This window comes from Phocoena phocoena, chromosome 9 (assembly GCF_963924675.1).
Source record: "Phocoena phocoena chromosome 9, mPhoPho1.1, whole genome shotgun sequence".
Taxonomy (NCBI): Eukaryota; Metazoa; Chordata; class Mammalia; order Artiodactyla; family Phocoenidae; genus Phocoena; species Phocoena phocoena.
In genome coordinates this window covers 17,489,859-17,516,602 of record NC_089227.1, presented here as the reverse complement: position 1 = coordinate 17,516,602, position 26,744 = coordinate 17,489,859, and the positions used below count along the sequence as shown (strand labels likewise).

The following is a 26,744-nucleotide window of genomic DNA, read 5'->3' as shown; positions in this document are numbered from 1 at the left end:
AGCACAGGCTCCAGATGCGCAGGCTCAGAAGCCATGGCTCACGGGCCCAGCCGCTCCATGGCATGTGGGATCTTCCCGGACCGGGGCACGAACCCGTGTCCCCTGCATCGGCAGGCGGACTCTCAACCACTGCGCCACCAGGGAAGCCCCTTGGTTGTAGTTTTTTCTCTTTCATCACTTTAAATATGTCCTGCCACTCCCTTCTGGTTTGCAGAGTTTCTGCTGAAAGATCAGCTGTTATCTTTATGGGAATTGCCTTGTATGTTATTTGTTTCCTTTCCTTTGCTGCTTTTAATATTTTTTCTTTGTATTTAATTTTTGATAGTTTGATTAATATGTGTCTTGGCACGTTTCTCCTTGGATTTATCGTGTATGAGAGTCCCTCCACTTCCTGGACTTGGGTGGCTACTTCCTTTCCCAAATTAGGGAAGTTTTCAACTATAATCTCTTCAAATATTTTCTCAGTCCCTTTTTTTTTTCTCTTCTTTCTTCTGGGACCCCTATAATTCAAATGTTGGTGTGTTTAATGTTGTCCCAGAAGTCTCTGAGACTGTCCTCAATTCTTTTCATTCTTTTTACTTTATTCTGCTCTGCGGTAGCTATTGTCACTATTTTATCTTCCAGGTCACTTATCCGTTTTTCTGCCTCAGTTATTCTGCTATTGATTCCTTCTAGGGAATTTTTAATTTCATTTATTGTGTTGTTCATCCTTGTTTGTTTGCTCTTTAGTTCTTCTAGGTCCTTTTTAAATGTTTCTTGTATTTTCTCCATTCTATTTCCAAGATTTGGGATCATCTTTACTATCATTATTCTGAATTCTTTTTCAGGTAGACTGCCTATTTCCTCTTCATTTGTTTGGTCTGGTGGGTTTTTACCTTGCTGCTTCATCTGCTGTGTATTTCTCTGTCTTCTCATTTTAGTTAACTTACTGTGTTTGGGGTCTCCTTTTCGCAGGCTGTAAGTTCATAGTTCCCATTGTTTTTGGTGAATGCCCCCAGTGGGTAAGGTTGGTTCAGTGGGTTGTGTAGGCTTCCTGGTGGAGGGAACTGGTGCCTGTGTTCTGGTGGATGGGGCTGGATCTTGTCTTTCTGGTGACATCCCTTAAACTTATCTGTAGAATGAATGAACTGAATATTTGGTGAATTTTATATCTTATTAATTGCTCTATTTTTAGGGTGTGGACCCTAGCCACTAATTATTATTATTACTATTGCTTTAATACTGCTACTACTGCTTTTAATAGCAAGGAAGCTGGAGAAAGTGGGTGTTGGACTAAGAGTTGGGAGATCCAAGCTTGGCCACCTTTCTTATCAGTGTCCCTGGAGTGTCTGCCTCAAAGTTTTTAGGGTTCAGTTACATGACCCTGGCATACATAACTTTTTCCTGGGAAGAGAGGCCTCCAGATGAAGAGCAGAACAGCTCCGGCAAGAATGTCAGCAGAAAGGGCATATTCAAAGACACAGCCTGGTTTTATCCATACATGGAATAGGTAGTTCTCAACACAAAGTGCTTAAGGGCCACTGAATAGATCCACTTTTCCCTCTGAAATATTTCCCTCACTGCTATGTGAAATAGGACCACTCAGGGAAGAGCACAACAAGCTCTATAAGTGTAAGGAGGCAGCACGGAGCCATGCAAAGGAGTCCTGTCCTTGGAGTCAAAGACTTGGATTGGAAGGTTGGTTCTTCCATAGAATTAGCCTCTCAAACCTAGGGCTTATCCAAGTTATAATTAACGCAACAAGATCAATGGATACACTCCCCACGAAGCAAACTAGGAGCTTCAGCTGGAGATATTTGGGGAACACGGCCTCTCCAGTTTGCCACAGGACACGCAGCAAGGTTGGTGGCTGTGGTAATCTATCTGTTCGAGGTGAGGCTGTGCGGAGCCCTGAGTAGGGCTTAGCAAGCCTCTCATACCCGAGCCCATATCAAGCTAATACTCCAGCACCATGCCTTATGCTGTTCCCCCAAATGGCCTCTTACAGATCACATCACTCAAATCTAACATCTTGGTCATGGGTCCAATCTCTTACCAGCTCCCAGCACCATCTTGTTATGCTGCTACCAGGTCATAGAATAACCACAATGCATCCCACATGCAGGGTCACCTGATGAGCATGGAGCAACAGACTGTCTGTAGTGGGGGACATGCAGTCTGTTATCTACAGATCCAGATGCATGAGCCAGAGCCCCCCATGGCCACTTACTGGGTGTGTAGTCTCAGGTGTGTGAAATGGTGGCAGCAATACCTACATCCAGGGACCATGGTTAGAATGGATGAAATCAGGCACACCTAGCATGATGCCCAGTGAGTAGGTGCCCAGTGAAGGTGAGTGGTTACTAGTTTCAGTCTGTTCTTTTGGGCTGGGCACTACCTTACCCCAGGCTATCCTTGAGAAAAATGTAGTGAGTTACACCTTTGTTTAAACATGCTCAGAGGCCTCCTTCCTCGTTGGCTAGAGGGGCACGAATCACTGGAGTGAGTGGGAGGGGGCAAGATCAGGTCGGGGGTGGGGCCCTTGGAGACAAATTGCCAACCTTTCATCTTGCTCATGACCATCTTGCCCTGCTGAGCTGGGAGGGAACACACTTGTGAACAGCTTGGGGGAGTGGGGTGGAGATTCCAGTGGTGGGAAAAGAGGGCTGGAGGAAATTATACCCACAAAACCCAACCCATCACAGCAGTTGATTATTTTTCTCGTTTTGAAAAACTATTTTGGGGAACTTTTTGCCTCTAAATACTCCAGGCATACTATTTTGCTGCTGGTTTTTAAATCACAAGAATGCTCTAATATTAAAGTCAATTTTAATAGATTAAAAAAATCCATTTGTATTCACATCACCCTAAACCTCAGCTGTTTTGACATTTCTGAGTCCTTGCACAGTCCTTGCCCATAAAATCGGGTAATGCCGCCAGCAAAAAATAACTTATGCATAATGCATTTTAGTCTCTAAACGAAATCAGATGATTTTAGATTTAGGAAAGCTTGTATCAGTGAATGTGTTTATATTTCACTTTCTCCTGCATTTCTACCTACCTCTCTGCATCCCCTCCCCCAAATTTGAAATAAAAACATTCTCTTATACAAGCCAACATTTTACCATGGCTTGTTTGTTTCTAGAAATTTTGCACCTTTCAGATCTTTCTACTGTTCCCCCCTACCTCCTCCCATTCCAGGAATTTTTGTCCCCAGTGGCTAACGGTGGCCAAAGTTGGAAGCTGGCTGAGAAGCAAGACCTCAGTGTAAATTTTGGCTTCATTACTTATTATTCACCATGTGTCCTTCAGCTTGGTTTCCTCATCTGTAAAATGATGACACTAATATTTATCTGAGAGGATTATTCTGAGGAGTAAATGAGAGAAAGTATTTTACATGATGCATTTATTTGGACCATTGGTTAAGTGGTAATTGTATTAATTTCCTAGGGATGCCATAACAAATTACCATAAACTGAACAGCTTAAAGCAGCAGAAATTTATTCTCTCACAGTTAAGGAGCCCAGAAATCTGAAATCAAGGTGTCAACAGGATTGGTTCCTTCCAGAGACTCTGAGGGAGAAGCTGCTCCAGGCCTACCTCCTGGTTTCTGGGGGTTGCTTGCCATGCCTTGGCTTGTAGCTACATCACTTCAGTTTGTGCCTCTTTCCTAACATGGGCTTCTTCCTTCTGTGTGTGTCTCTGTGTCCTATCCTGTTCTCATAGGACACCACTCACTACATTTGGGGCCCACTCTAATCCAGCACGACCTCCTCTTAACTAATTACATTTACAAAGACTATTTGCAGATAAGCTACATTCTGAGGTTCTGGGTGGCCATGAATTTGGGGGGGCACTATTCAACCCCTACAGGAACCATCATTATGGAAGCATAAAGAATATGACCCACTGCTCTCCTCTGTGCTGGCAAAATCCTGCAGAGTGTCAAGGAGACCTTAGAGTGTCCTGAGGCTTTCCTGGAAGAAACACATTTTCTCTGACATCATAACATTCCCTGTTTATAACGCAGCCCAAGGTAATTCACGGGCCTGCCCTGAGTCTCTCACTACCTTCTCTGTGAAATGGGAGTCACTCTATCGAGCATGATGTACTGATCGACCCTCTCCATGATGCCCACAGGATCCAGTAATAATAAATCATTGTCCGTGAGATTCCTTAGGGATGTGGGGAGAGCTGGCATGATTTTGGAGTTCTCATGCACACTCCATTCTCAACGGCCTCTGAATCAAACACTGACATGGAGAAGGAAAATAAATTCTTAGAGACTCCCTGGCCCTTGTAAGACAGAGGATGCCATGGCCAGACTGGGTCCTCCAAGGGGTGTCTGTCTTCTAAGGCATCACATTTCCCTCTCCCTGGCTCTTCACAAAGGCTGGGAGAAACCAGAAAGGAAGCCGAGAGACAAAAGAAAGAGAGCAGCGTTATTTCCAGAATGACAGAAGCAGATTTCATGGTTGTTTGCTGGTGGTTGTTTTCTTGGCTTTGAGATGATCTCGCATTCCTGTTTCCAGCTCTTGGCAAGAGTCTTCATTCTTGGGGAGTGACCGGGTTCCAGTGTTGCCCTGAGCTACGAGTTGAAGCCACAGACCAAGCTACTAAGTCCTTGTTTCCAGCACAAGGCTTTGTGCTCATGTCATTTTGCATCCTTTTTAAATCCGCAGTGGGACATGCACTACACCTAATCCACTTACCTGCTACAAGCAACGTGGCAGAGAATTCTCCACCTGAGACTTCAGTGCACAAGTTTTCTGTGACATTATCCGCATCACTGTCACCTGTGATCCCAGGGTTTCCCCTAATCAACTCAAGTCCCCTCACTGAGGCCTTCAGGGTGAACTGGCTGTCAGACACTGACTTTGAGGTAAGCACCATCTTACTCCCAATAGGAGCTGCTCACAAAGAGGGGTCCTGAAGATGGGGTGGATGGGATTCTGGATCAGTGATCATTTCCTCCTCTTTCCCTGGTTTAACTGCCCCTCTTGTAAGATCCGGGCATTCTGTTTGGGGCACTCTACAGCCCTCTGTGCTAGATGCCCCTATAGCTTTGGACTTTTTCTCCATTTAATTCAGTCCAAATGAACAATATGTTCAATTTGTTACAAATAAAAGGTTTGTTTCTTATTGCCAACCACCCTCACATGATAACAGGTGTTAGAGGTGCTGACAGTAACTGAATTCTTTGGGTGGCACAGTTTGTGTGATGATCTCCTTAAAAACGAGGCCCTGATGAATTTGTACCTGGTGATTCTTCTTTTCTATGATTCTGTAATTTTTCAGAAGGAAATTTATGAGGAGACATTTCATATGGAAGAATGCACCCTTAACAAAAATATAAGTCTGGATGTCCAGCCATACTATGTGAATGTTTCCTCTTAGACAATTCAGACCCCAATCATTCACATTCAAGAGCCATGCCACTGCTGCTGTTTTCTCGTTTGTCATTTGGGTCTTTTCCAAAGTTTTCACTTCTCCTTAGGCAGGACAAACCTGCTGATTGCATGTCTACTGGTAACCCTCAAAGGCCTTCTAAGGATGTCTTTACGGTCTAGGTGTCTGGACCCGCTTGTACTGCATTATCCCCCAGGCCTACCTCATTCCTCAATGGGTGTAGGGACCTCCCACAGTCATCATCAGCTTTGCCCCTGCTCCCACCTGCCATTGCTCTGGGTTTCTGGTGGGACCCAGTGGGCCTGCTTGGTCTAGGCTTGGTTGCCTCTCTGAGATACATAAGGTGTTCTTAAACCCAGCTGATGATTAGAGCCACTAGGGGAGCTTTCAGAAAGTGTGCATATCTGGGCCCCAGAGCAGACCTGTGGAGCCCAGGACTTGGAGGCAAGAGCCCAGCATCTGGTATTCTCTGCACCCCAGGGGTGGGCCCTCTGGTATGCAAGGAGCACACATTCAGGAAGACTTCACCTCACCATCCAGTGTACATTCCCAGGGCCCACATACCGCTTCTGTGACTTCCCTGCCTATCTACCTGCTCCCTTGACATCTGGTTCATCTCTGACAGCTGTTGCTCATCTGTGTCTCTAAGCCTTGCCAGTTGCTCACACTTACAGAGCACGTAGTATACACCGGACACTGTGGAAAGTGCTTAACATGTGTTTGCTCTTGGAATATCCACAACAAGCCAATGATGTTATTTGTATGATTATCTCCTTTGTACAGGTGGGGGAAATGATGCGAAATTTAACAGAGAGGTGAGATAACGTGCCCTGGGTTGTACAGCTACTGCTGTGCTGAAACTGGAAGGCAGGTAGTCTGGTTTTAGAGCTCTCACTATTTTTTTAAAGAGCTCTATTGAGACATAATACACATAGCATATAATTCACCCGTCTAAAGTACACATGTCAGTGGTTTTTACTCTATTCACATACCATCAGTACGATCTAATTGTAGAATGTTTTCATCACCCCAAAACAAAACCCCAAGTCCATTAGCAGTCGCTCCCCTGTCTCCTATCCCCCCAGGCCCTGGGAACCACTAAACTACTTTCTGTCTTAATGGATTTGCCTATTCTGAACCCCTTCACATGAATGGAATCATATTGTATTTGGTTTTTAATGACTGGCTTCTTTTCACTTAAGCATAAAATTTCAAAGGTCATACATGTTGTAGCATGGATCAATACTTCAGTCCTTTTAATGGCTGAATAATATTCCACTGAATGGATATACCACATTTGTCTATTTGCTCATCAGGTGACAGATATTTGGGTTATTTCCACTTGAGAGCCCTCATTCTCAGCCTCTTATAGTCTATAGCCTTTAATGATGAGGATGACCAAGCTATTTCAGATTTTCAGATGTTCTAAAGCACATTCAGTGGCTTCCCTGGTGGTCCAGTGGTTAAGAAGCCACCTTCCAATGCAGGGGACTTGGGTTTGATCCCTGGTTGGGGAACTAATATCCCACATGTCACAGGGCAACTAAGCCTGCACGTCACAACTACTGAGCCTGTGCGCTCTAGAGCCTGTGCCACAACTAGAGAGCCCACGTGCTGCAGCTACTGAGCCTGCATGCTCTGGAGCCCGCACACCACAACTAGAGAGAAGACCATGCGCTGCAATGAAGAGCCCGCGTGCTACAGTGAAAGATCTCGCATGCCACAACTAAGACCTAACACAGCCAAATACATACATACATACATACATACATAAACATTAATTTAAAAAATGAGGGCTGTTTAAAAGAAAAAAAAGCACGTCCACATCCTGGTCTCTTAATTGTTACTACTAACACTGATATTATCACTATTAAAATTGCAAAACCCTATTCTAGAAATAACATCACAAAGAGACAGCAAGGTTAACTGCTGATTTGTCTGAGATCACAGAGCCAGAGAGAATGAAATAAGAACTTGACTCAGGTCTTCCCGTTCCCAGTGTCAGGCTCTGTCCCCTACACTGCCCTGCACATCTACTCCTGCTTGCATGAGCCCCCAAATCCTCTGCTATCATACCTGCCCTTCCCACATTCCATGTGTGATTCAAGCAGGGCTGTCAGTCGAGGAGGAGTTCTATCCCATTCCTGACCTCTAGGAATGGAGAATTTCTGAGCCTCTCCACTGATCTAGGTCACGTGTTCAGTGTACAGTCCCAGTCCTGGTGCCCTCCTGGCACCACAGCCAACAGCTGCCCAGGACCCCGTGTCGGTACTAGGATGGGCCACAGGTTCACACGTCCTGAAGCTGTTCTCAAGAATTTGTTGCTGCTCTCCAGAAACTACCCAGTATTATCAACCATCCCCTGCAAGAAGTCACTATTCTCCGACCCAAACTGCTCACAAGGGCTGTTCTTACAGAACACAACAATGCCATCTCTGTGGCAGAACCTGGCTCCTCCTTGACCCTCTGCAGGGTGACCTAGCCATAAGGTTCTGGGGTCTCTGGCCCAGAGGTCTGGTCACTGTTGGCCTTGGGACTCAGTCATGCAGGGCTTTCTGAGGGTGACCTCCAATCATGCCAGAGGCAGGCTGCCCTACTTTTGGACAGAGCTGCTGAGACTTCAGGGATGGGGGGTTAGGTGGATTAGTAATGCTGATGGTGATGATGATGACGACAAGTCACATTTATGGCGCATTTACCGTATGCCAGGAGTTCCCCTAAACATTTTGTGAACGCATTCATTTAATCCTCATAACAATGCTATGAAGTGGTACGCTATTATTACTTACATGTTAAAGGTGGGGAAACTGAGGCATAGAGAGGTTGAGCAACTCGCCCAAGTTCACACAGCTAACTGGTGGCAGACTTGAGATTTCAGGTCAGGCAGGTTGGCCCCAAGAACACTTGTTCATCGCCCCCAAGCCGTGCTGCCTCACTGTTGCCTCCCAAGAGGGATATCCAAGCCTCATCCAGCAGCGCATGTGGCTCACCTCTGGAGCAGCACCAAGAAGGAGAGCTCCGCGGAGTCAGGGAGGCGGGACTAACGGACATCCACGAGAGCTGTAAGGGCAGGCGCTCTCTGAGGCTGCGTGGCGGCAGCGCTTGCCCCCCTGCCATTGGCCCATCTCAGAGCTTAACACCGCTCTGTCCTCATCTGCTGTCGTGAGCTCTGTGGACCTTCTACATTTGGTCAGCCTTGTCCAGAACAACCTCAAACTTAACACACCTAAAACTAAACTTATCGTCTTTTAGCAAAACTCTGCAGCCAGATTGCCCACCATCAGAGAGACTCCACCACTCCCAGCTGTGACCTTTGGAGTTCCTTCTCCTCCCTGCTCTGGTCTCCTGATGTGTGAAAGGGGGAAGTTTTTCCAACCTATGGTTATTGCGATGATTAAATAAAATACTCCACAAAATGTCTTGGCCAGAGCCTTGCACATGAACATTTAATTAATGCTGGTAAAGACAACAGCAAAAGCAACTTTTCCATGTGTTGGCAGCAACCTAATTCCTTTGGTTCCAAGATATAACATTTTAGACCTTTTTTTTCTGGCGGTACGCAGGCCTCTCACTGTTGTGGCCTCTCACGTTGCGGAGCACAGGCTCCCAACGCGCAGGCTCAGTGGCCATGGCTCACGGGCCCAGCCGCTCCACGGCATGTGGGATCTTCCCGGACCGGGGCACTAATCCATGTCCCCTGCATCGGCAGGCGGACTCTCAACCACTGTGCCACCAGGGAAGCCCTAGACCTTTTTTTGACTGTTCTATTTTCTTCCTCTAGGGTGTTAGAGCCGGGCCCCAAGGAGAAAGGCTGTCAATAGGTAACATTGGGGTGAAGGATCTGCAAGCATGGAGTTCAGGAGAGGACTCCAGGCTTAGGGAGCTGGAAGCTAGGGTGTAAATCAGGAAGCACAGAGGACCATTGTGACAGGGGCAGCTCTGGTGGATACACGTTCACTGAACAGTTTTCGACATCTAATGATAATGAAACTCAGCGTTTGCTGGGTGCTCGCTCAGCACCAGACAGGGATCAAAGTATTCCATGGATTAGCTCATAGAGTCCTCCCAGCAACTGCAGAAAGCAGATGCCATTAGTATCCCCACTTTACAGATGGTAAAATTGAGGCACGGAAAGGTTAAGTAATGGGAAGGCTGAGCTTTGAAGCCGGTCAGTCTGGCTCCAGAGTCTACACTCTTGACTCCTATGTTATGCTGCCTCTCACCTCCCACGTGCCAAGCAGAAAGACAGGTCATCTCCACTTGTGTGGAGGCCGGGCTGACCCTGTTTATTGGTGGTGACAAGATTACTGTGTTTTCCCCTCTCAACCCTCCTCCATACGTGCCCCCTCCACTGCATGTGCTCATTCACATCTGTGGCCATCCTCTCCTCTCATAATCAATCCAGATGGTACAAAGTCAAATACAATGCCCACCACCTCCTCCATGAAGTCCTCCTCGACTAAACACATCTCACAATGAACTTTTTTCCCCATGATTTTCCATAGTACCGTGGTCTAGCTCTTTGTTATAATACCTTGTATTATACTTCAGTTGTTTAACTAGGGCGAGAATTATTTACCTAACGATAGTCGTGTGGAAACAAAATCAGGGAACGGTCAGGTAACTTTCCCAAGGTCACAAAGAAGTCCAGTGGTGGAGACTGGATAGGAGCTAAGTGTTTTTCTCAGTAGAGGATACTGAATGCCTCCCTGCCTGGCCCCAGTTGTATTAATAACCAAAAGGTTCTTCTATGAGCATAAATTAAGATATTTATGAAATTTAGTCCTTGATATCTCAAAGGGCTCTGGGCCTTCTGGGAGCTCCACAGGCTAAGCTGGTGGCAGGGATGTGCATATAGATGTGAGAGGTCACAGACTGGCCTCCAGTTAACCTCAGCAGGGCCCTTCCACCATGGACCACAGGGGTTCCTGCTGGCAACAGTCTAGATTCCCGTGATATGTCTCTGGCCCTGGTGCTTGGTGCCCCTTCCACATCTCCACTCCAAAACACTTGTCTTGCACAGGACACATTTCTGACAGTGGAAGAATGTGTGGAAATGTACCAAAAACCCAAAGAGCCTGTTGGTGTAAGTAAATATCATTTCTTATTTCTGCAGATGTATCCTTCTCTTGTTTATCCTTAGATGTGGCCTTGGGAAACTTAGAGGGGAATGATGAGTCAAGACGTAACTTAACAGCAATCCCAGGAAAGTGCAGCATCTTATTCTTAAAGACAAGAAAATCAAACTTGTTCAGGGTAGCTAAGGGACTTGCCTAGGAGCCTACCCCAAGTAGTGACAGGTTTTAAATTTTTCGGGCTTTCCATCTCCAGTAGATGGAACTAGGATGTCTCCTGAATATTTGTCTTTCCTATGAAGAGCAGTAGCCCACAGAGGAGTCCCTTTAGTGAAGTGTTACGGGGTTTGTGTCAGAAAGACACAGGCAAAACCACCAGTTCCCCTGACAGTGAGTGAAAGATGGTTTCCAGGGTGCTGGTTGCCTCCTTCCTAGTAATATCCCTTTGCAAAATGTGTGCATACAAAACAGATCTTCTTTCACATGGTTACTAAGAATTGTGCATTTGCTTTTAGGTTGTCACCACCGGGAAGGAACAACTAGATTTTGAAACAGGACCACGCATATTTGATTTGCAGATTTGTGTGAAGGATGACGTGGGTGTCACTGACCTGCAGGTCCTGACGGTCCAGGTAACAGATGTGAATGAGCCGCCTGAGTTTCAAGGCAACTTGGCAACAGGTAAGACACACTGGGGTGTACGATGCAGCCCAGACGGTGGCATCAGGCAGGACGCTGGGTGACAGAGTGAAATAGAAAAGTAAATAAACAAGCAGCTGTTTCCCTGGAAAAGGCAACTGCTTAATGAGTGGGGAATAAGTGAAACGTCCACCAGCCCAGGACTCCCAATAGTAACACCCAATAATTTACAAAGCCCTTTCCATCCATGGCTTCTCTTGGGCCTCTCCTGGGGAGGAACCTGGGGCTCAAGGACCTCAAGTGGATCATGATGGAGGAAACTGGGCTGAGCCCGTTTACAGGCTTAGCACTGGATACCGGCCATTGACTGACTGGTGCATTCTCCGCATGGATGCTGACCCCTCAAGGGGACTGTGTATTTGGGGTCTGCTACAGGGTAGGGACAATACAGGGGACCGGAGCATAGGGTAACATCCTGTGTGATCTCTCCCTGGCTCATGGCTTTGAAGGCCATCCATACACTGACAACTCCCAAGTCCACTGTTATTTTTGTTTGTTTTCTATTTTTTGGATTCAATCATCTTTATTAACCTATCAATGTCACATTTTATATCAGTATATACTACCTTGTTATTTTTTCAAAGGAATCTACTTTAGTACATCATATTAATAGTAAAAAGTCAAATAAGATGGCTAAACATCAACCTAGCATATTAATGTCCTCTGGACAAGGCAAGCTAGAAACGCAGTCACTTTACACACATGTAAGGGTAGTGTTCCAAATTAACAAAGAAGCTGCTACACCAGCTTCACCCTTGAACTCCTGACTCAGATAAAAACTGTCCTACCCAACATCTCCATTTGGATGTCTAATGGACATCCATGATATTGTGATTTATAATAAGAAACATATATTTTGTCTTTGTCCCCTCCTGGCACAGATCCTAAAATCGTTGGAATGTCCTAAGTGATAAGAGTGATAAAGGTGTCTTTTCTTACATTAATGAGGTGACTTTTGGACCCCACCTAAGAATGGGTGTTGCCCACTAGAGAAACCAACCATATGATTAGAAGGTTGGACAGTGGAGAGGGGGGAGGGGCTGGAGATTGAGTTAAATTGGGTTCAGTCACTAATGGCCAATGATTTAATCAGTCGTGCCTATGCAATGAAGCTTCCATAAAAGCCCAAAAGAACAGGGCTCAGAGAGCTTCCGGGTTGGTGAACACGTGGAACCTGGGGAGAGTGGGTGCCTGGAGAGGACATGGGAACTCTCTGCCCCTTTCCCATACTGTGCCCTATGCATCTCTTCCATCTGGCTGATCCTGACTTATACCCTTTTATAATAACCCAATAATCTAGTAAGTAAAATGTTTCCCTGTATTCACTAGACAGCAAACCCCTCTAGCAAATTATTGGAACCCGAGGAGGGGGTTGTGGGAACCTCCCATCTAGAGCCGGTTGGTCAGAAGCACAGGTGACCACCTGGACGTGTGATTGGCATCTGAAGGGGCAGGGGCTGTCTTGTATGATGGAGCCCTGCAGCTGTGGAATCTGACGCTATCTCTGGGTAGACAGTGTCAGAATCGAGTTGAGTTGTGGGACACGCAGCTGGTGTTGGAGAATTGCTTGGTCGTGTGGGAACCCCCCTAGACACACACTGGAACTGGTGTTAGAATCTGACATCTCAGACTTAATGTGCCCCCAAACCACTCTTGACTCCCGTCTCCCTCCCCACCATCCCAGCCCAAATCTGCTTCTCTCATCTTTCCCATTTTAGTTACTGGCAACTCCATCTTTCCAGTTTCATGGGCCAAAACCTCGCAGTTACCCTTGATTCCCCTCTGTCTTTCACACCCAACATCAAACCCATTAGGAAATCCTGCCAGCTTCTAAGTTTATGCAGAATCCAACCTCTGCCCAGCAACCCCAGCATGGCTCGCCGGGATCACGGCAGTGGCCACCTAATCGGTCTCCTGCTCTGCCCTTGCCCCCTCTAGTTGATTCTTCTTACGACAACCAGAGGGATATTCTTAAACATCGGTTAAATCAAGGCACTCCTCTGCTTAAAACCCTGCAGGAACTTCCCATCTCCCTCACAAGGAGAACCAGAGTCTCCCTAAAGTCCTATCAGATCCGATGAGCCCCTTCCAAACCCCATCTCCTCTCCAACACATCTCCCCTTCACTCCTCTGCTGCCGCAGTCCCGGCCTCCTCACCCGTCTGTGAATATCCCAGGCACGCCCTACCCCGGCATCTTTGCATCCACCGTTTCCTCTGCCCCTTCCCCTGCATCTCTGTCTCCTCCTTTCTTTAAGAATCTTGACTCCAGTGTCAGTGAACCTTCCAGAAGCACTCTATTTAACATGGTAACCCAACTCACCACATGCCTTATCCCTGATTCGTCTCCGTAACATTGCTCAATAACATTCATGTATTTCATTCATTTATTTTATTTTCTATATCTCCCCACTAGAATGCAGGCTTCATGACAGCAGGGTTTTGTGTTTTGTGAATGGCTGTACTACCAATACGTAGATCCGTGTTTAGTACATAGTGAGAACTCAATCAATATTTTTTTGAATGAAAGCCTGAGCAGTGATCAAAGCAAATATAAGCTGGAGCTTGGATGTAAGATGGCCTGGGTTTGAATTGTGATTCTATTACTTAGCAGCTGAGACAACCTCACAACTTCTCTGAGCCTGTGTCCTTGTTTGTAAAGTGGAGATAACTACAATACCTACTTTACAGGGCTGTTGTGAAGACGAAAGGAGGAAACGTAAGTCCTCAGCATAGTGTCTCCAAAAGAGTGAGTTAATGTGAACGTTCTCAGTCATCTCTCAGAAAGCTTCTCAGAAAGAGATGCCAGGACAGAGCATGGCGGTCCCTCGGGCAAGCCTGGTGGTGCTAGTGACCCTGTCTGCTCCCTCTTCACCCTGCCGGCCGAGAACTCTGAAGTGGACGGAATCCATGTGTGGTCCCTTTCCTGAATCTTTGTAGCCCTCCCTCTCCTTTTTTCCATATTCTCTCTGTTCCACTATAAGGCCTCTCATTTCAGGGACTCATTTCTGCTGAGATGCTAAGTGCACTTGAGGGGTGACCTAGGCTCGGTTTAGGAGGAATTTGCACATGAAAGTGGATCTGGAACTCACACTGGAGGTTCCCACTGGGTTACTTTCCACCTCTCTATCCTTATCACTCCCCTCCCCCACAAACAACAGTACCCTAGTTACCTCTCAACCCGGGAGATACATAAAGACTTGACACCAGCTTGGTCAATCCTAGCTCTTTCTTAATTCCCATAAATGGATCCACCCATGCAAGCTGGTCAGTGGTCTTACTCATGGCCTTAATCACTGCTTTCTTCTTTCCCCCAGTGCTTGGCTCGATATGGCTGTCCTGGTTTGGGAATTCCTCGTTTGTTTTATTTAATAAAATGTTTCTTTTTTCCCCTTTGCATGCCGGTATAGGTCTAGACCTCTACATAGTGGAAGGAGCAAAGCCTGGATTCATTTACCAGGTGGAGGCCTTCGATCCAGAAGACACAAGGCAAAACATACCCCTCGGTGTAAGTCTCCTTGCTAAACTGCAGAGGGGCTTTTCTGTGTGGTCTTTGACACAGGAGCCTGGAGTCTCAGCGGGGTGGGCTGGGTGGGGGCAGTGGGAGGAATCTGCTGTCCACTGCCAGGCACAGAGCTCCGGGGAGGCTGGAATGGGTGAGGGGCTTCTGGGGACAAACACCCCACATTGGATCCATGGCTTTGTGTGATCCTGGACAAGTTCTTAATCTCTCTGAGCTTCAATATCTCCATCTATAAAATGGAAGAATAATAGTATAGCAGCTACCATAGTAGGGGGATGGTTAGTATTAGGTAACACACATAAAGCCACTTAGTCCAGTGCCTGGTGTATCAAAATTGTTCAATAGTTTTTTAATTCTAAGGTGATAAAAAACCAGCTATATTATTCTAAAAATAAGCATAAAATGTATACCTCAAAGGCAGGCATTAACACTTCCTTTTCAAGAGATGAAGACAAGCTGCTTGGAGCCTAGTTTTAAAAGAAAATTAGAAGACAGTCCCAGAGTTCCGAAGAAAAGGAGGATTTCCACAGAGAAAAGCAGGAGACTGAGTCCTGCAGCATTGCCTCGTGGTTCAGTCTGAGACTGCTGATCCCCACCTTTTTAATCAGTTTCCTTAAGGGGGCTGCCAGTGGAGCTCTTGTAACCACTAACACTCAGGTCAAGAAGCCTCTTAGCTTATCCCTGGGCAAGGATGCCTCAGCTCCCAGCTCTGCCCTCCGATGAGTGGGTGCACAGCTCCCAGCTTGTGTACCCAATGCAGCTGGGCAGCCCAGGCTGGAGAGGAAAACACCAAAGCTAATGCCACCTGTCTAATCTTGGAGCAAACAAAACTCCAGCAAACCCACCGTACAGAGAAGAGAATTCTTGAAATATGACACCTGGGGAATTGGCAACGCCAGGAGGCTGTCTCTGCATTTGCTGCATGATTTGCAGCTTCAACTGGACTACTTTCTCTAACAGGAGGGAGCTTTGGGAATGAACTCCAGAACCAATAGAATATGGTTCTACAGGGTTTGCAACAAAGCTGTTTTAAGATTATTGAACATATCTTAAGTTAGGGAATAATTTGTTATCATTGGAAGACAATCCTTCTGTCAAAAAAACAACCAATCAACCCATTCGTTCATCCAAGATTCTATCTGCATGAATAAGTGATTAATATGCAAACACTTAGTGGGTCCCTACTACCTGCTAAGAGCAATACTAGGTGCTTTAAATGTGTACTTATTAATAACACACTTGTTCTATAACTCACAAATGTGTTTGTCTGAAAGTAACAGAAAACTTAACCACAGTGGTAGATATGAGATTTGTTTTCCTTCCATAACAAGAAGACCAGAGGCAGGCACGCAAGCAGTCCAGGGCTGGCACAGCTGCTACCCTCAGCAACCTTGGCTCTTCCTATCTTTCTGCTATTTCATCCAGTGTATGTTGGCTTTGTTCTCCCTTTGTTAACCTCATGATTACAAGATGGCTGCTGTACCTCCAGGCTTTACCTCTAAGTATCAGGCAGGAAGAAGAAGAGAAAAAGAAAGCAGGATGGGGTACAGGATAAAGGAGGCAGGCCAACCCAGTCTGTCCCTTTTTTGGTGGGGAAATCAAGACCCTCCTGGAAACCCTACCCAGGGGTCTTCTGCTTACTTCTCAATGGCCAGAACTGTATCTTATGGCCACTGTTGCTTGGTGGTGACCAGGGGAAAAGGGATTCTGGATGGACATTAAGTCAGCAACCCAAAGCATAGTACCACACTTATACATTTAGTTCATTTCAACATTTACCAAGAATCCACTATGTGCCAGGCTTTCTATTAGATGCTTTGGATACAAAGACGAATAAGACACATCTTTGTACCTCAAGAAGTTTACAGTCTGGATGGGAGACATTCATGCGTACACCAAATAATGATAATTCAATAAAATCATTACTATAAAGTTTGTACAAGATGCAGTGGGGGCAGAGTGGAAGGAATCTCGGCTGTGAAGAAAAATATTTATTTTTAAATCTCCATTTCAATATATATTTCGAAAATTAGGCAGAAGGAACAAGGTCATGGCCCTTTCAAAAATACCTCCTAAGTCAGGTTGTTACCGTTTCAGATGAAGGGAAGCAGCCCAGGTGGGGAGCAAATACAGTAGGTGTTGCTCCCTTAAAAGAAAATGTAATGCCATCCAAAGATATCGGAGAGCAGCTGCAGACCCTTGGAACCTGGAGCCGGGTGGCTGCAACTGTGGCTTCTGCAGTGAGTTTAGGATTGTTTGGAGAGGGGGCACTGCAGCAGAAATCGTTAATGAAGTATTTAACACCTGTGCTGGAACTGACAGCTGCACAGAAAGTCAACAGCCAGCCCTCAGGAGCAGTGAACATAACCTAGAAGGAACCTTTCTCAGACTAGCAAAAGGTAATAACAGTTCAGGAAGTAACATGCCACGGCCTTTGTACACAGATATTTTATTCTGCCCGCTTGGTGGTACTAAATGATATATTTTGCTCCCTACAAGGAGAAAGGAGATGGGTTAATTTGCTATTGACCAAACCTGTGCTTCTCAACCTTGGCTGTAAATTGAAACCACCAGAGGAACTTGCAAAAGCACAGAGATCTGGGTCCCACACCCTAAGAGTCTGATGTGATTGACCTGGGGTGTGGCCCAGGCATCAGGTTTTTAAAGCACCCCACCCAGTGATCTCTTGTGCTGCCAGGGTTGAGAACCGCTGCTTTTTTTTTTAATCGAAGTATCGTTGATGTACAATATTATAGGTTACAGGTGTCCAATATAGTGAATCACCATTTTTAAAGGTTATACTCTATTTAGAGTTATTATAAAATGTCAGCTACATTCCCCGTGTTGTACAATATCTCCTTGTAGCTTATTTAATACCTAATAGTTTGTACCTCTTAACTCCCTACCCCTAAATCGCCCCCTCTTCCCTCTGCCCACTGGTAACCACTAGTTTCTTCTCTATATCTGTGAGTCTGCTTCTTTTTTGTTATATTCACTAGTTTGTTGTATTTTTTAGATTCCACACTAAGTGATATCATCCATTACGTGTCTTTCTCTGACTTATTTTACGGCTTTAAGACACTGTTTCCCACACTCCCCAGGTCTCTCTCTTGGAGTTTTGGATTCTATGGGTCTGAGATGGGGCCAGGAATCTACAGATTTGCCAGATACCTTGGGTGACTGTTCTGGTCAGAAAGGCTGGGAACACTGGTTTATGAGTGCTTCTCACTGGGTGTTCAAGACCCTGCATGAGAACATACCTAGGATGCTTCAAAAATGCAGATTCCTAGACTCTGCATCGGAATGCTGAATTGGACCACAAACTTCCCAGGTGATTCTGATGTATTCTGCCTTTGGAGAACCACTGACCTGAGTAAACAAGCACAGACTTTAATAAAATACCAAAGCATGTGCAGGAAGCCACCTGGGCTTGGTTTGTGCCTGTCATCTTACCTGGTGGGTTCCAGGAGTCACCTTGCTCATGGCAGCGACTAGAGGAGGAAGGATAAATTAAATATTAGCTCTAGGACACTTCCGGAACCTGCAACTCTTTTACAACAAATCCTCCACCCTCATCCAGCTTAATAAAGTGAAACTGTGTTTGTCACAGATTGTGCAAAATTGGGGCTAATACAGAAACCACTGGTATTTGCTCCCTCCCTTTTAAAGAAAGTTCTAAAGCATGTGGTTGTACATTGTTTGGACCTGCACTGCCCAATAGAGCTAGACTGTGAGCCAGAAATTAGTTCTGTGCCTTTAAATGTTCTAGTAGCCCCATCAAGAAGGTAAAACAAAACAGATGAAATTCATTTTAATACAGTTGAACTCCATATATCCAAACTATTATCATTCCAACATATAATCAACATAAAAATGACTCGTGAGATATTATACATCCTTTTTTTCATAGTATCTCTTCGGACTCGTGTATTTTACACTTAAAGCTCATCTCCTTTTGGACCAGCCACAGTGCAGATGCTCTGCGGTCACAGGTGCCCGTCGCTGGTGGCCTCTGTGCTGGACAGTGTGGCTGGGGCCCAGCATTCGCTCCCCTGCCGGTACACCTTCTGTGCTGTGATGGGTGCAGATGGAGGAGGCTCAGAGGCAAAGCATCAGGACACAGAGATGCGCAGGACGGTCCCTGTGTGAATAATTAGATTTACTGGCATTTCTGCCTGCCCTTTCTCCACCTCCTGAAGGAGGCTCTCTGCGGCCCACTCCCTCCCACCCAACTCCCACACTCCCCGCCCCTCATGCTTGGAAATGGCCACCGTGTCTGCAGCAGAGCTTCCTTGGAGACTCGAAGGACGACGTTAATCAGTTTCGCAGCTGGAGGCAAAGTGATCTAGTGCAGCAATTCTTCCATTAAGGGGCTTTCTCTTGGCCTTTCCATTAGGGAAGGACTTTTGCATAAAGTGAAATGTGCTTTGTCTCCACCAGGGCAGACAAAGGATGAAATTAAAAGAGCAATAACCTTGCTACCAGCTGGGCTACCAGGAGGGCAGCAGGGGAAGCAATTCTCTCTCCACCTCCATCTTGCTCATGGCTCTGAGAAGTGGCATCACCTTGCAATCTTCCTGAGAGTAGAGTGATCAGCAGATGACTGTCAGTCCCACTGGATGGAAGTTTTCAGGTCCCCTGAGCAGCCCCCTATTTCCTGGCGAGGGAAGGATCTGAGGCCCTCGCCTGGGCCAGGTAATGCCAGTGAAAATCAAGGGATTCTGCTCATCCCCTTCCACCCACCCACACACACCCCTACTATTCACTGCCCCCCGGGCATCTGCCTAACTCAGGAGTCTCCGCTGGAAGTCTTTACAAAACGCTTTATACTCCAGGTTCTCGTGAGAATGCTTGAGAAGGGAACAAGCAGTGCTATTTGAAAATCCCCACTCCAAATACACCACCACTGATGACGGTTCATACGTCCGGAGAGATACTTCCTCAAATAGAAGGGCATCATTGTTCTCAAGATTAGTGACGCCTGAATCAAAGAACAGGACCCAGGCTGATCACAGAAAAAGACTGACAGAATACAGGAAGATCTGCAGCTTCCTCAGTAAAGGACTGCAGCCTTTACATATCTACAGCATGTTGCATTTATACATGTGGCTCTTCTTAAAAACAAATATTTGTCTATAACCCACCTAGCTCACCCTCATGATAATAACACACACAAGCAGAGCCCAGTTGAGTTAAGGGCTTGCAGTAGGTTTTTTTATGGTAGCTGTTTTCTTCCTCCTAGGCGCCCTTCCCTCCCACTCCTGTCCCCCCCCTCCCACCTCTGAGCTGCTTTGGGGTGGAATAGAGGGAAAAGAGAGGAATTGAGGCTTTTATAAAACATTCAGCTTACACTGAAAAATAATAGGACCGTGGCGTCATCTTTATAACTTGCCCTGGCCCAGTAGAGAGATGCTGCCTGTCTGGGCCCTCTGGGTGGGCTTGGGGGCATGTTCTCAGTGGCTGGTAGGGTCATTGGCACTCCCCGAACTTGGGAGGAATAAAGGTCCTGCTTCCCCCTGGAAACTTGGCCCCTGGAAATTGACTGCTCTCTTCCTTCGAGCTGGGAGGCTGAATTCTTGTCGCTTGATTCCACTGCAGGCCCGAAAGCAACCGAGGGCTGCAAATCAGCACAGGTTAGATCATTATTCGCCCGTGACTCCAGCTGTAGCGGCAGGGGCGGGGGGCGGGGGGGTGCCGGCCCGGAGGTGGCGTGCCCTCCCCAGGGAGCCTGACATTTCAGGAAACTGGGCCAGCTCCCTCGCAGCCTTTTTTCTCTCCGCACCGGTGGCACAATAAAGGATGAATGGGGCAGGAAGCCTGCTCATCGTTCTCCACCCCGAAGCTCTGTGTCCGTGAGCAAAACATTGCCGCCAAGGGGCTGCAAAGAGAGAAACCTGGGGTGACGGTAAAGGAATATTCCCTGCGGGGACGCTCGAGAGCTTGTCTGACAAGCATTTGTTCACAGAATTGATCTGATTACTCAGGACTTTTCTTAGCCAGTATTGGAGCAGAGAGGGGCTGCCGTTGCTTTTCATCCTATTTAATTTCTGTTTTCCAAGAACGAATATCAAGGGAGCAGCTTTGATTAAACAAGCCTTTAAAAAGGGAAGAGAATGCCAGGTTTTACAGAAAGCTTTGCTGAGTCGCTGGCAAATGGCCACATGACATAATATTTTTAGTCTATGGATATTATCTCCTTTCTAAGTACCAAACTGCTATTCCCATTAACAGAAGCTCATAGGTTCTGGGATAAAGGAAATTAGCCTGGCTCTAAAAGAAAAAAAAAAATCGGGATTCCAGGAAATCAGCCTCTTAATAAAAATTTAAAAGAAATTCCCCGTGTTCTAATCCTACAGCTCTCTACCCTTTCTGTCTGCTGCTGTTGCTTTTTTCTTGCTTGCTGAGACTGGAGGACGATTTCATACCCAAGTCCAGCATTACCAAATTGAAACAGACTTTTTATAAAGGTTGGCAACGTTTTTGTTGCCTTTTTAAGATCCTTTAAGGTGGGAATGGGGGTCTCAGATGGGAAATACGCGAGAAGAAAGCCCCAATATTGAACATTTAACAAATATTTATTGAGCACCTAGTATGTGTTAGGCATAGGGATAGAGCAGTGAATAAAATGAAGCCCCTTCCCTCATGGATCTCACATTCTAACTGGACAGTAGTAGTTAACATACATGGCCAGCTTACCTCTGCTAGGCACTGTTCTAGAACTTTACGTGATCTCCCCATGGGGCATGCCTTATTATTATTCCTCTTTGTTGCACAAGCTCTCATAAAATGGTAGAACCAGGATTCAGATTCAGCAGTCTGGCTCCAGCCTGGATCCAGAGCCACTTCACGACTCAACTGCCCGAATGTGTGACTCATGTTCCGGATGGGTCTAAGAGGCCGCCTTCTCTGTTGCCCTAATATCCTGTATTTATCCCTCGTGGAGCACCTGTCCCACATCTTCTTTGTATGTTCCTTCGATTGACCATCATCTTTGGCAGAGCAGGGCTGTCTGTCATCTCCATATCCCAAGACCTTGCACTGTTTGGGAAACAACCAGCTCCGGGGACCTATCTCCTAGAGCGTTTAAAAACACATGTGGAAAGGCATCCCGATTCAGGTGCATGTAGTTAATGCCTTGCCAGGGTCTCTGAACTCTGCCATTCCAGCACATCCAGCTTGAGCCTCTGATATGTGGATATGTGAGGATTCTCTGCAGGAAAGGCTCTGCTCACAGAGCCAGGACAGCTCCACGTGCTGCCAGCTGCAGGCCCAGGCAGTGAGCTGGAGAGTTGGTGGGGGGGGCTTGGGATTTAAACATCACACCTCTAAGTGCTGTCAAGGTGCTTATACAATTTGGAGGGCGGAGTAGCTGGGAGAAGGGCACTTCTTGGCATTGCCCAAATATTCCCTCTTAAAAATGGGTTGGAAGCACCTAAGTAACCAGCAAGAAAGACTTAGTAAAATAAGCCCTTACAGAAGAAGGCCATATCGTCATTAACCAACCAGTCTATAAAATGAGACAAGAATATGGGCCAATGCTCAAGCTATAAATAAAAAGAACAAAATATTATAATTGTGGTTAGAACATCATCTCAATTTTTTGGAGGGCGTATGTTTGCATAGAAAAGAACAGAAGACGTCATGAAAATGATGAGATTTTACAGGTGATTAATATTTTCTTTTTTAGACTTTTCGGTCCCAGTTTTTTGGTTAAAAATATGTTCATTACAATTAGAAAAATGTTATTAAATAATAAACAGACAGTAAACACTTTAAAAAATCGTTTAAAAAATCTTACATTGGCCCCAAAGGAGAGCTTTCATCTATTTTCTGTGCATTCTGTCTCCTCTACGGGGAGCTCAGCTGCGATCACAACACAGCAAATCACTGGGTTGGAAAGCTCGGCTGACGTTTCCTTTGATTCTAGACTTCAGGGGCTGTGGCTCTGGTTGCATAACCTCCACTTATGATCTGATCCAGAGATCATCCCTCACCCTAGTGGGAAATAATGAAACCTTCTGCCCTTAAAGCCCTTTGGAACAGATGGCTATAAATACGTAAGCCTCACGTGTTGCCGTGCAGCCCTTCACGTTTTCCAGTGTGCCTTCCGATTTAATCCTTACCATAATGCGGACGAGCTGCTGGTGGTCTCAGCCCTAAGTTACAGGCAAGGAAGGGACTTGTCCCAGGTCCTGAGGTGAGAACCAGAGCCTGGACTCAGCTCTTCTGATCCAGGGCCTTCCCCTGCTTCTTGACTCCACGATGGGAGCAAGGAAGCAATTCTGACAAGCGCCTGTGGACGGACAGGGGTGGGCCTCCTATGGGCTGGCCCTCAGTGGGATGTGCAAAGAAGCCTGTGTCCTTATCAGAGCAACTGGTGCTGGGCAAGGGGTCCTCAAGAGAGCTGGGCTAAGCACTGGGAACCAAGGAGGACAGACCCTCAACTCCCCAGGATGTGCAAAGGCTTGACCAGAGGCCATAGCCCTGAGATGGGATGTTAAAAAACGCGTCTACATCCCAAACCAGCTTCCAACTTGGACTCTAGTACCTGCTAAGGTTCATTCTCTCTAACACTTGTCTCTTTCCTTTTCCCTGCCATCATTGTAATGAATGATGCTTTGTGAACATTTTCACACCACACCGTATCCTGAGTTCTTTTAAGGAAAGAGACCAGATCGTATTTGCTTTAGTACTGTCCTATTTCCTAATGCATGGGAGCTGTGTTGAAACAGTGTTGGTTAAAGCCAAGACACCAAATCAAAGCCAGAAGTTGTCCTGGGAAGCAGAAGTGAGAATACAGTGATGGGGATAAGTATGCTGGACTCAGAAGCAGGGAGCTCTTTATGCGTATTTTCTGTAATTGAAGCAGGATCCAGTGACCAGCTTCTCAGGGTGTAGCCGATCAGGGTCAGAGGCTCAGACCAACTGATCCAGAGCCTTCTTGAATCAAGAACCATTAAGCCCGAGAACTGCCTATTTGGGCCTCATCCTGATACATCAAAAATGTTGCGCGAGGGCTTCCCTGGTAGCGCAGTGGTTGAGAATCTGCCTGCCAATGCAGGGGACAAGGGTTCGAGCCCTGGTCTGGGAAGATCCCACATGCCGCAGAGCAACTAGGCCCGTGAGCCACAACTACTGAGCCTGTGTGTCTGGAGCTTGTGCTCCACAACAAGAGAGGCTGCGACAGTGAGAGGCCCGCGCATTGCGATGAAGAGTGGCCCCCGCTCGCCGCAACTAGAGAAAGCCCACACACAGAAACGAAGACCCAACACGGCCAAAAATAAATAAATAGCGTGCCCTTTAAAAAAACAACAAAAAAAAGTTGCGCGGGCCAAGAATATAAAATGGGAAGTGAACAAACTCATCTCTTGGGGAAAGCTACATAGGTGTACTTAGTAATATTTTTTTTCCTTGTTTTTTAGTATTTCCTGATTTCCCCTTCAAAGAGTTTCAGAATGTCTGCTAATGGGACCCTCTTCTCCACAACAGAATTTGACTTTGAAGCAGGACACAGCAGGTAGCCTTTGCCAATGACTTTGCTTGAAGTACCTTTTATCTGAGTGTCCAAGGAACAGGCCTAGTGCAGACTGAGGGCAGCTGCGGAGGCCCTGAGTGGTCTGTTGCCTTGCTGCTAGGTTCAGAGGGTAGTGAGCTCCAAAGAGGGATCAGGAGTAAGGCCATTATCTGAAGGCCTCCTTCCCACCCAAAATCTACATCTCTGGATCACAAGAGCGAAGGTGTGGGAGGGGGCCCCTGAAGCATCCGGAGGACTGCCTCAGATGCCCTTCTGGCTCTGGAGAGGCAGCTGTCAGAGCTGTTCGCCGACATCAGAGCAGAATGGTGGAGGTGAGCAGGCCTCTGGGGAAAGAGATGAGGAGTAGCCAGGGTTTGAGGGTGAAAACACACAGGCCTTGGGGTCCACACAGGTTTGGCTCTGGGATCTGCAGCAGGTGTGAGAAGCAGTGCTAGTTATCTAATCCATGGCAGCCTCAGTTTCCTTACGTGGGTGGATGAGGCACTTTGCCAAGATAACGGGAGGGAGGATGGAGAAAGGGTGTGCAACGTGGCGGGAGGGAGATGGCAGCCATCAGTAATAACTATAGGATGAGAAATGGAGGGGTGGGGTTTTAGAGATGAGGAAAGAAGGGTAGACCTAGCAGATCTGACTCTGAAGGGGGATATGGAGGGGTTGGCCAGAAAGGGGACGGACACTTTCCTCCCTCCCTCCCCCCGCCCCATTTGCAGTCATGTCAGCAAAGCTTGACTCCCTGACTTGGGCTGTTTCCTGACAGGTACCATCTCATCGTGGAAGTGAGAGATAGCCAAGGGCTCAGAGCCTCCATGGAGCTGCAGGTGAACATTGTGAATATCAATGATGAGATCCCTCGCTTTACCAGGTAGGCCTGAGGGCTTGGGAGGGGGTCTCCGTGGGCCGGGGGGTACCATGTCTCTTAAGTGGCTGAGCTGCCTCAGACACGTTTCATGCAAGGCAGAGGGCTGCCCTTTGCTCTGGCCTGGAGGAGAGGTAAGAGGCTCATTTACCTGGACCTCCAGACTTAACATCTTCCACCTCTGTTCCCCCCGTCTCCACACCCCACAGACGTGTGCACCATGGAATTCTGGGTATGGTGGGGAAGGGGTGGAGGCTAGACACCACGCCCCTGGTGCAAGGCTTGCCACTGGGCACATGCAGAAGGTAGAAGGCGGGTACTCGTAGGATAGGAGGCTCACCGCTAATAACAGCAGAATCCTAGAGCACGTCATCAGTCCAGGCTCCATAAAGCCCACTGTCAGGAGGTCATCCTCTCCGACTGAGGAAAGGGCTGTCTCGATGGTGCCTAAGGGGCCTGCCCACTGCTGGGTGCTCTAAGTTTCCTCCTGTTGTGGTGGATTCAGAAAGGAGATCTGCCTTGTCTGGCAGCTCCTCCATCCAACAGACGTGAGGAAGGTAAGTGAATCTGGTAGAGGCAGCCTGCGGGAATGTGCCCGGCACCAGCCCAGGCACAAAGGCGAGACCAGAGCCTGTCACAGACAAGGATTTAGGAGGGGGAGATGGGATTCTGAGCTGGCATGTGACCCTGCAAACAGCCTGGTTACTGGTTACAAGACTCCACCCCCCACCGTACCCCACAGTTGCTGAGCCAGGCTCAGGAACCAGCCACAAGAAAACTGGCAAACTCCCCTGCCTGGGTTCACTGTATTCACGGAATACATTCAGCTCGGGAGACTCCACCAACCAAAAGCCACTGGGCCCCAGACCTATGTAGAATGCTTGCAAAAGTATTCTGAGATTGAGGTATTAAAGCAACTCCACTCACAGGCTAACCAAGTGCCTTTTGGCAAAACACACCACAATTGTGAAACTTCTGGACGTCATCACAGTCTACAGCCCAGTTGCTGAGTGTCAACATGGAGGGAGCAGCAGCAGAGGCACTCCCACAAAATGCTTGCTGCCAGGTTAAGCTCAGCAGGACGGTGCAGTGCATTTCTGCTGACGGGCTCTTCCAGGAACACAGTACAGGCAGTTTATAAATAATTGTGACATCCCAGCCTGGATTCGGACTCAAGTATTGGCCAACATAGCAATGCAGATTCATCAGTGATCCCCCAGAGGAAGGCAATGGCGGTGGGGCTAGAGCTGACACGTTCTGTGATGCCCTCTCCACACCCCCAGTCTGTGAGGTGGGAAAGCAGACTAATGGGCCTGCAAAGGGGAAAATAATCAGTTCGCCCAAGGGGCAGAACGTGTAGGCCATCTGGTTTGGACTACATCTTCCAAAATAAAGCAATTGGCCTCAGCAGAAAGAGAACATGACCTTGGCTGTTTGTTGGGATCCCCCAGAGATTGCTCCAGAACTCTGGTTCTCATTTTTGGTTTGAGAGATGAACCTGTTAGGCTCCATCCCAGACAAGGAAGCATGACCTCTGTGACTGTCTAACCATTTTTTTTTTTTTTTTTTTTTTTTGTTTGTTTTTTTGTGTTACGCGGGCCTCTCACTGCCGTGGCCTCTCCCGTTGCGGAGCACAGGCTCCAGACCCGCAGGCTCAGCGGCCATGGCTC

At 47.0% G+C, this 26,744-nt stretch overlaps 1 protein-coding gene across 1 annotated transcript in view; it reads left to right on the top strand.

Moving 5' to 3' along the window:
* The window catches only part of CDHR3 (cadherin related family member 3), a 71,457-nt gene that overhangs the window by 9,493 nt on the left and 35,220 nt on the right, over positions 1 to 26,744 (top strand). Inside the window, exons 2-6 of the mRNA XM_065883544.1 lie at positions 4,662 to 4,861; positions 10,979 to 11,144; positions 14,571 to 14,668; positions 24,106 to 24,200; positions 24,976 to 25,080. Of these exons, the coding sequence (XP_065739616.1) occupies positions 4,662 to 4,861; positions 10,979 to 11,144; positions 14,571 to 14,668; positions 24,106 to 24,200; positions 24,976 to 25,080 (664 nt within the window). The remainder of the gene's footprint in view (positions 1 to 4,661; positions 4,862 to 10,978; positions 11,145 to 14,570; positions 14,669 to 24,105; positions 24,201 to 24,975; positions 25,081 to 26,744) is intronic.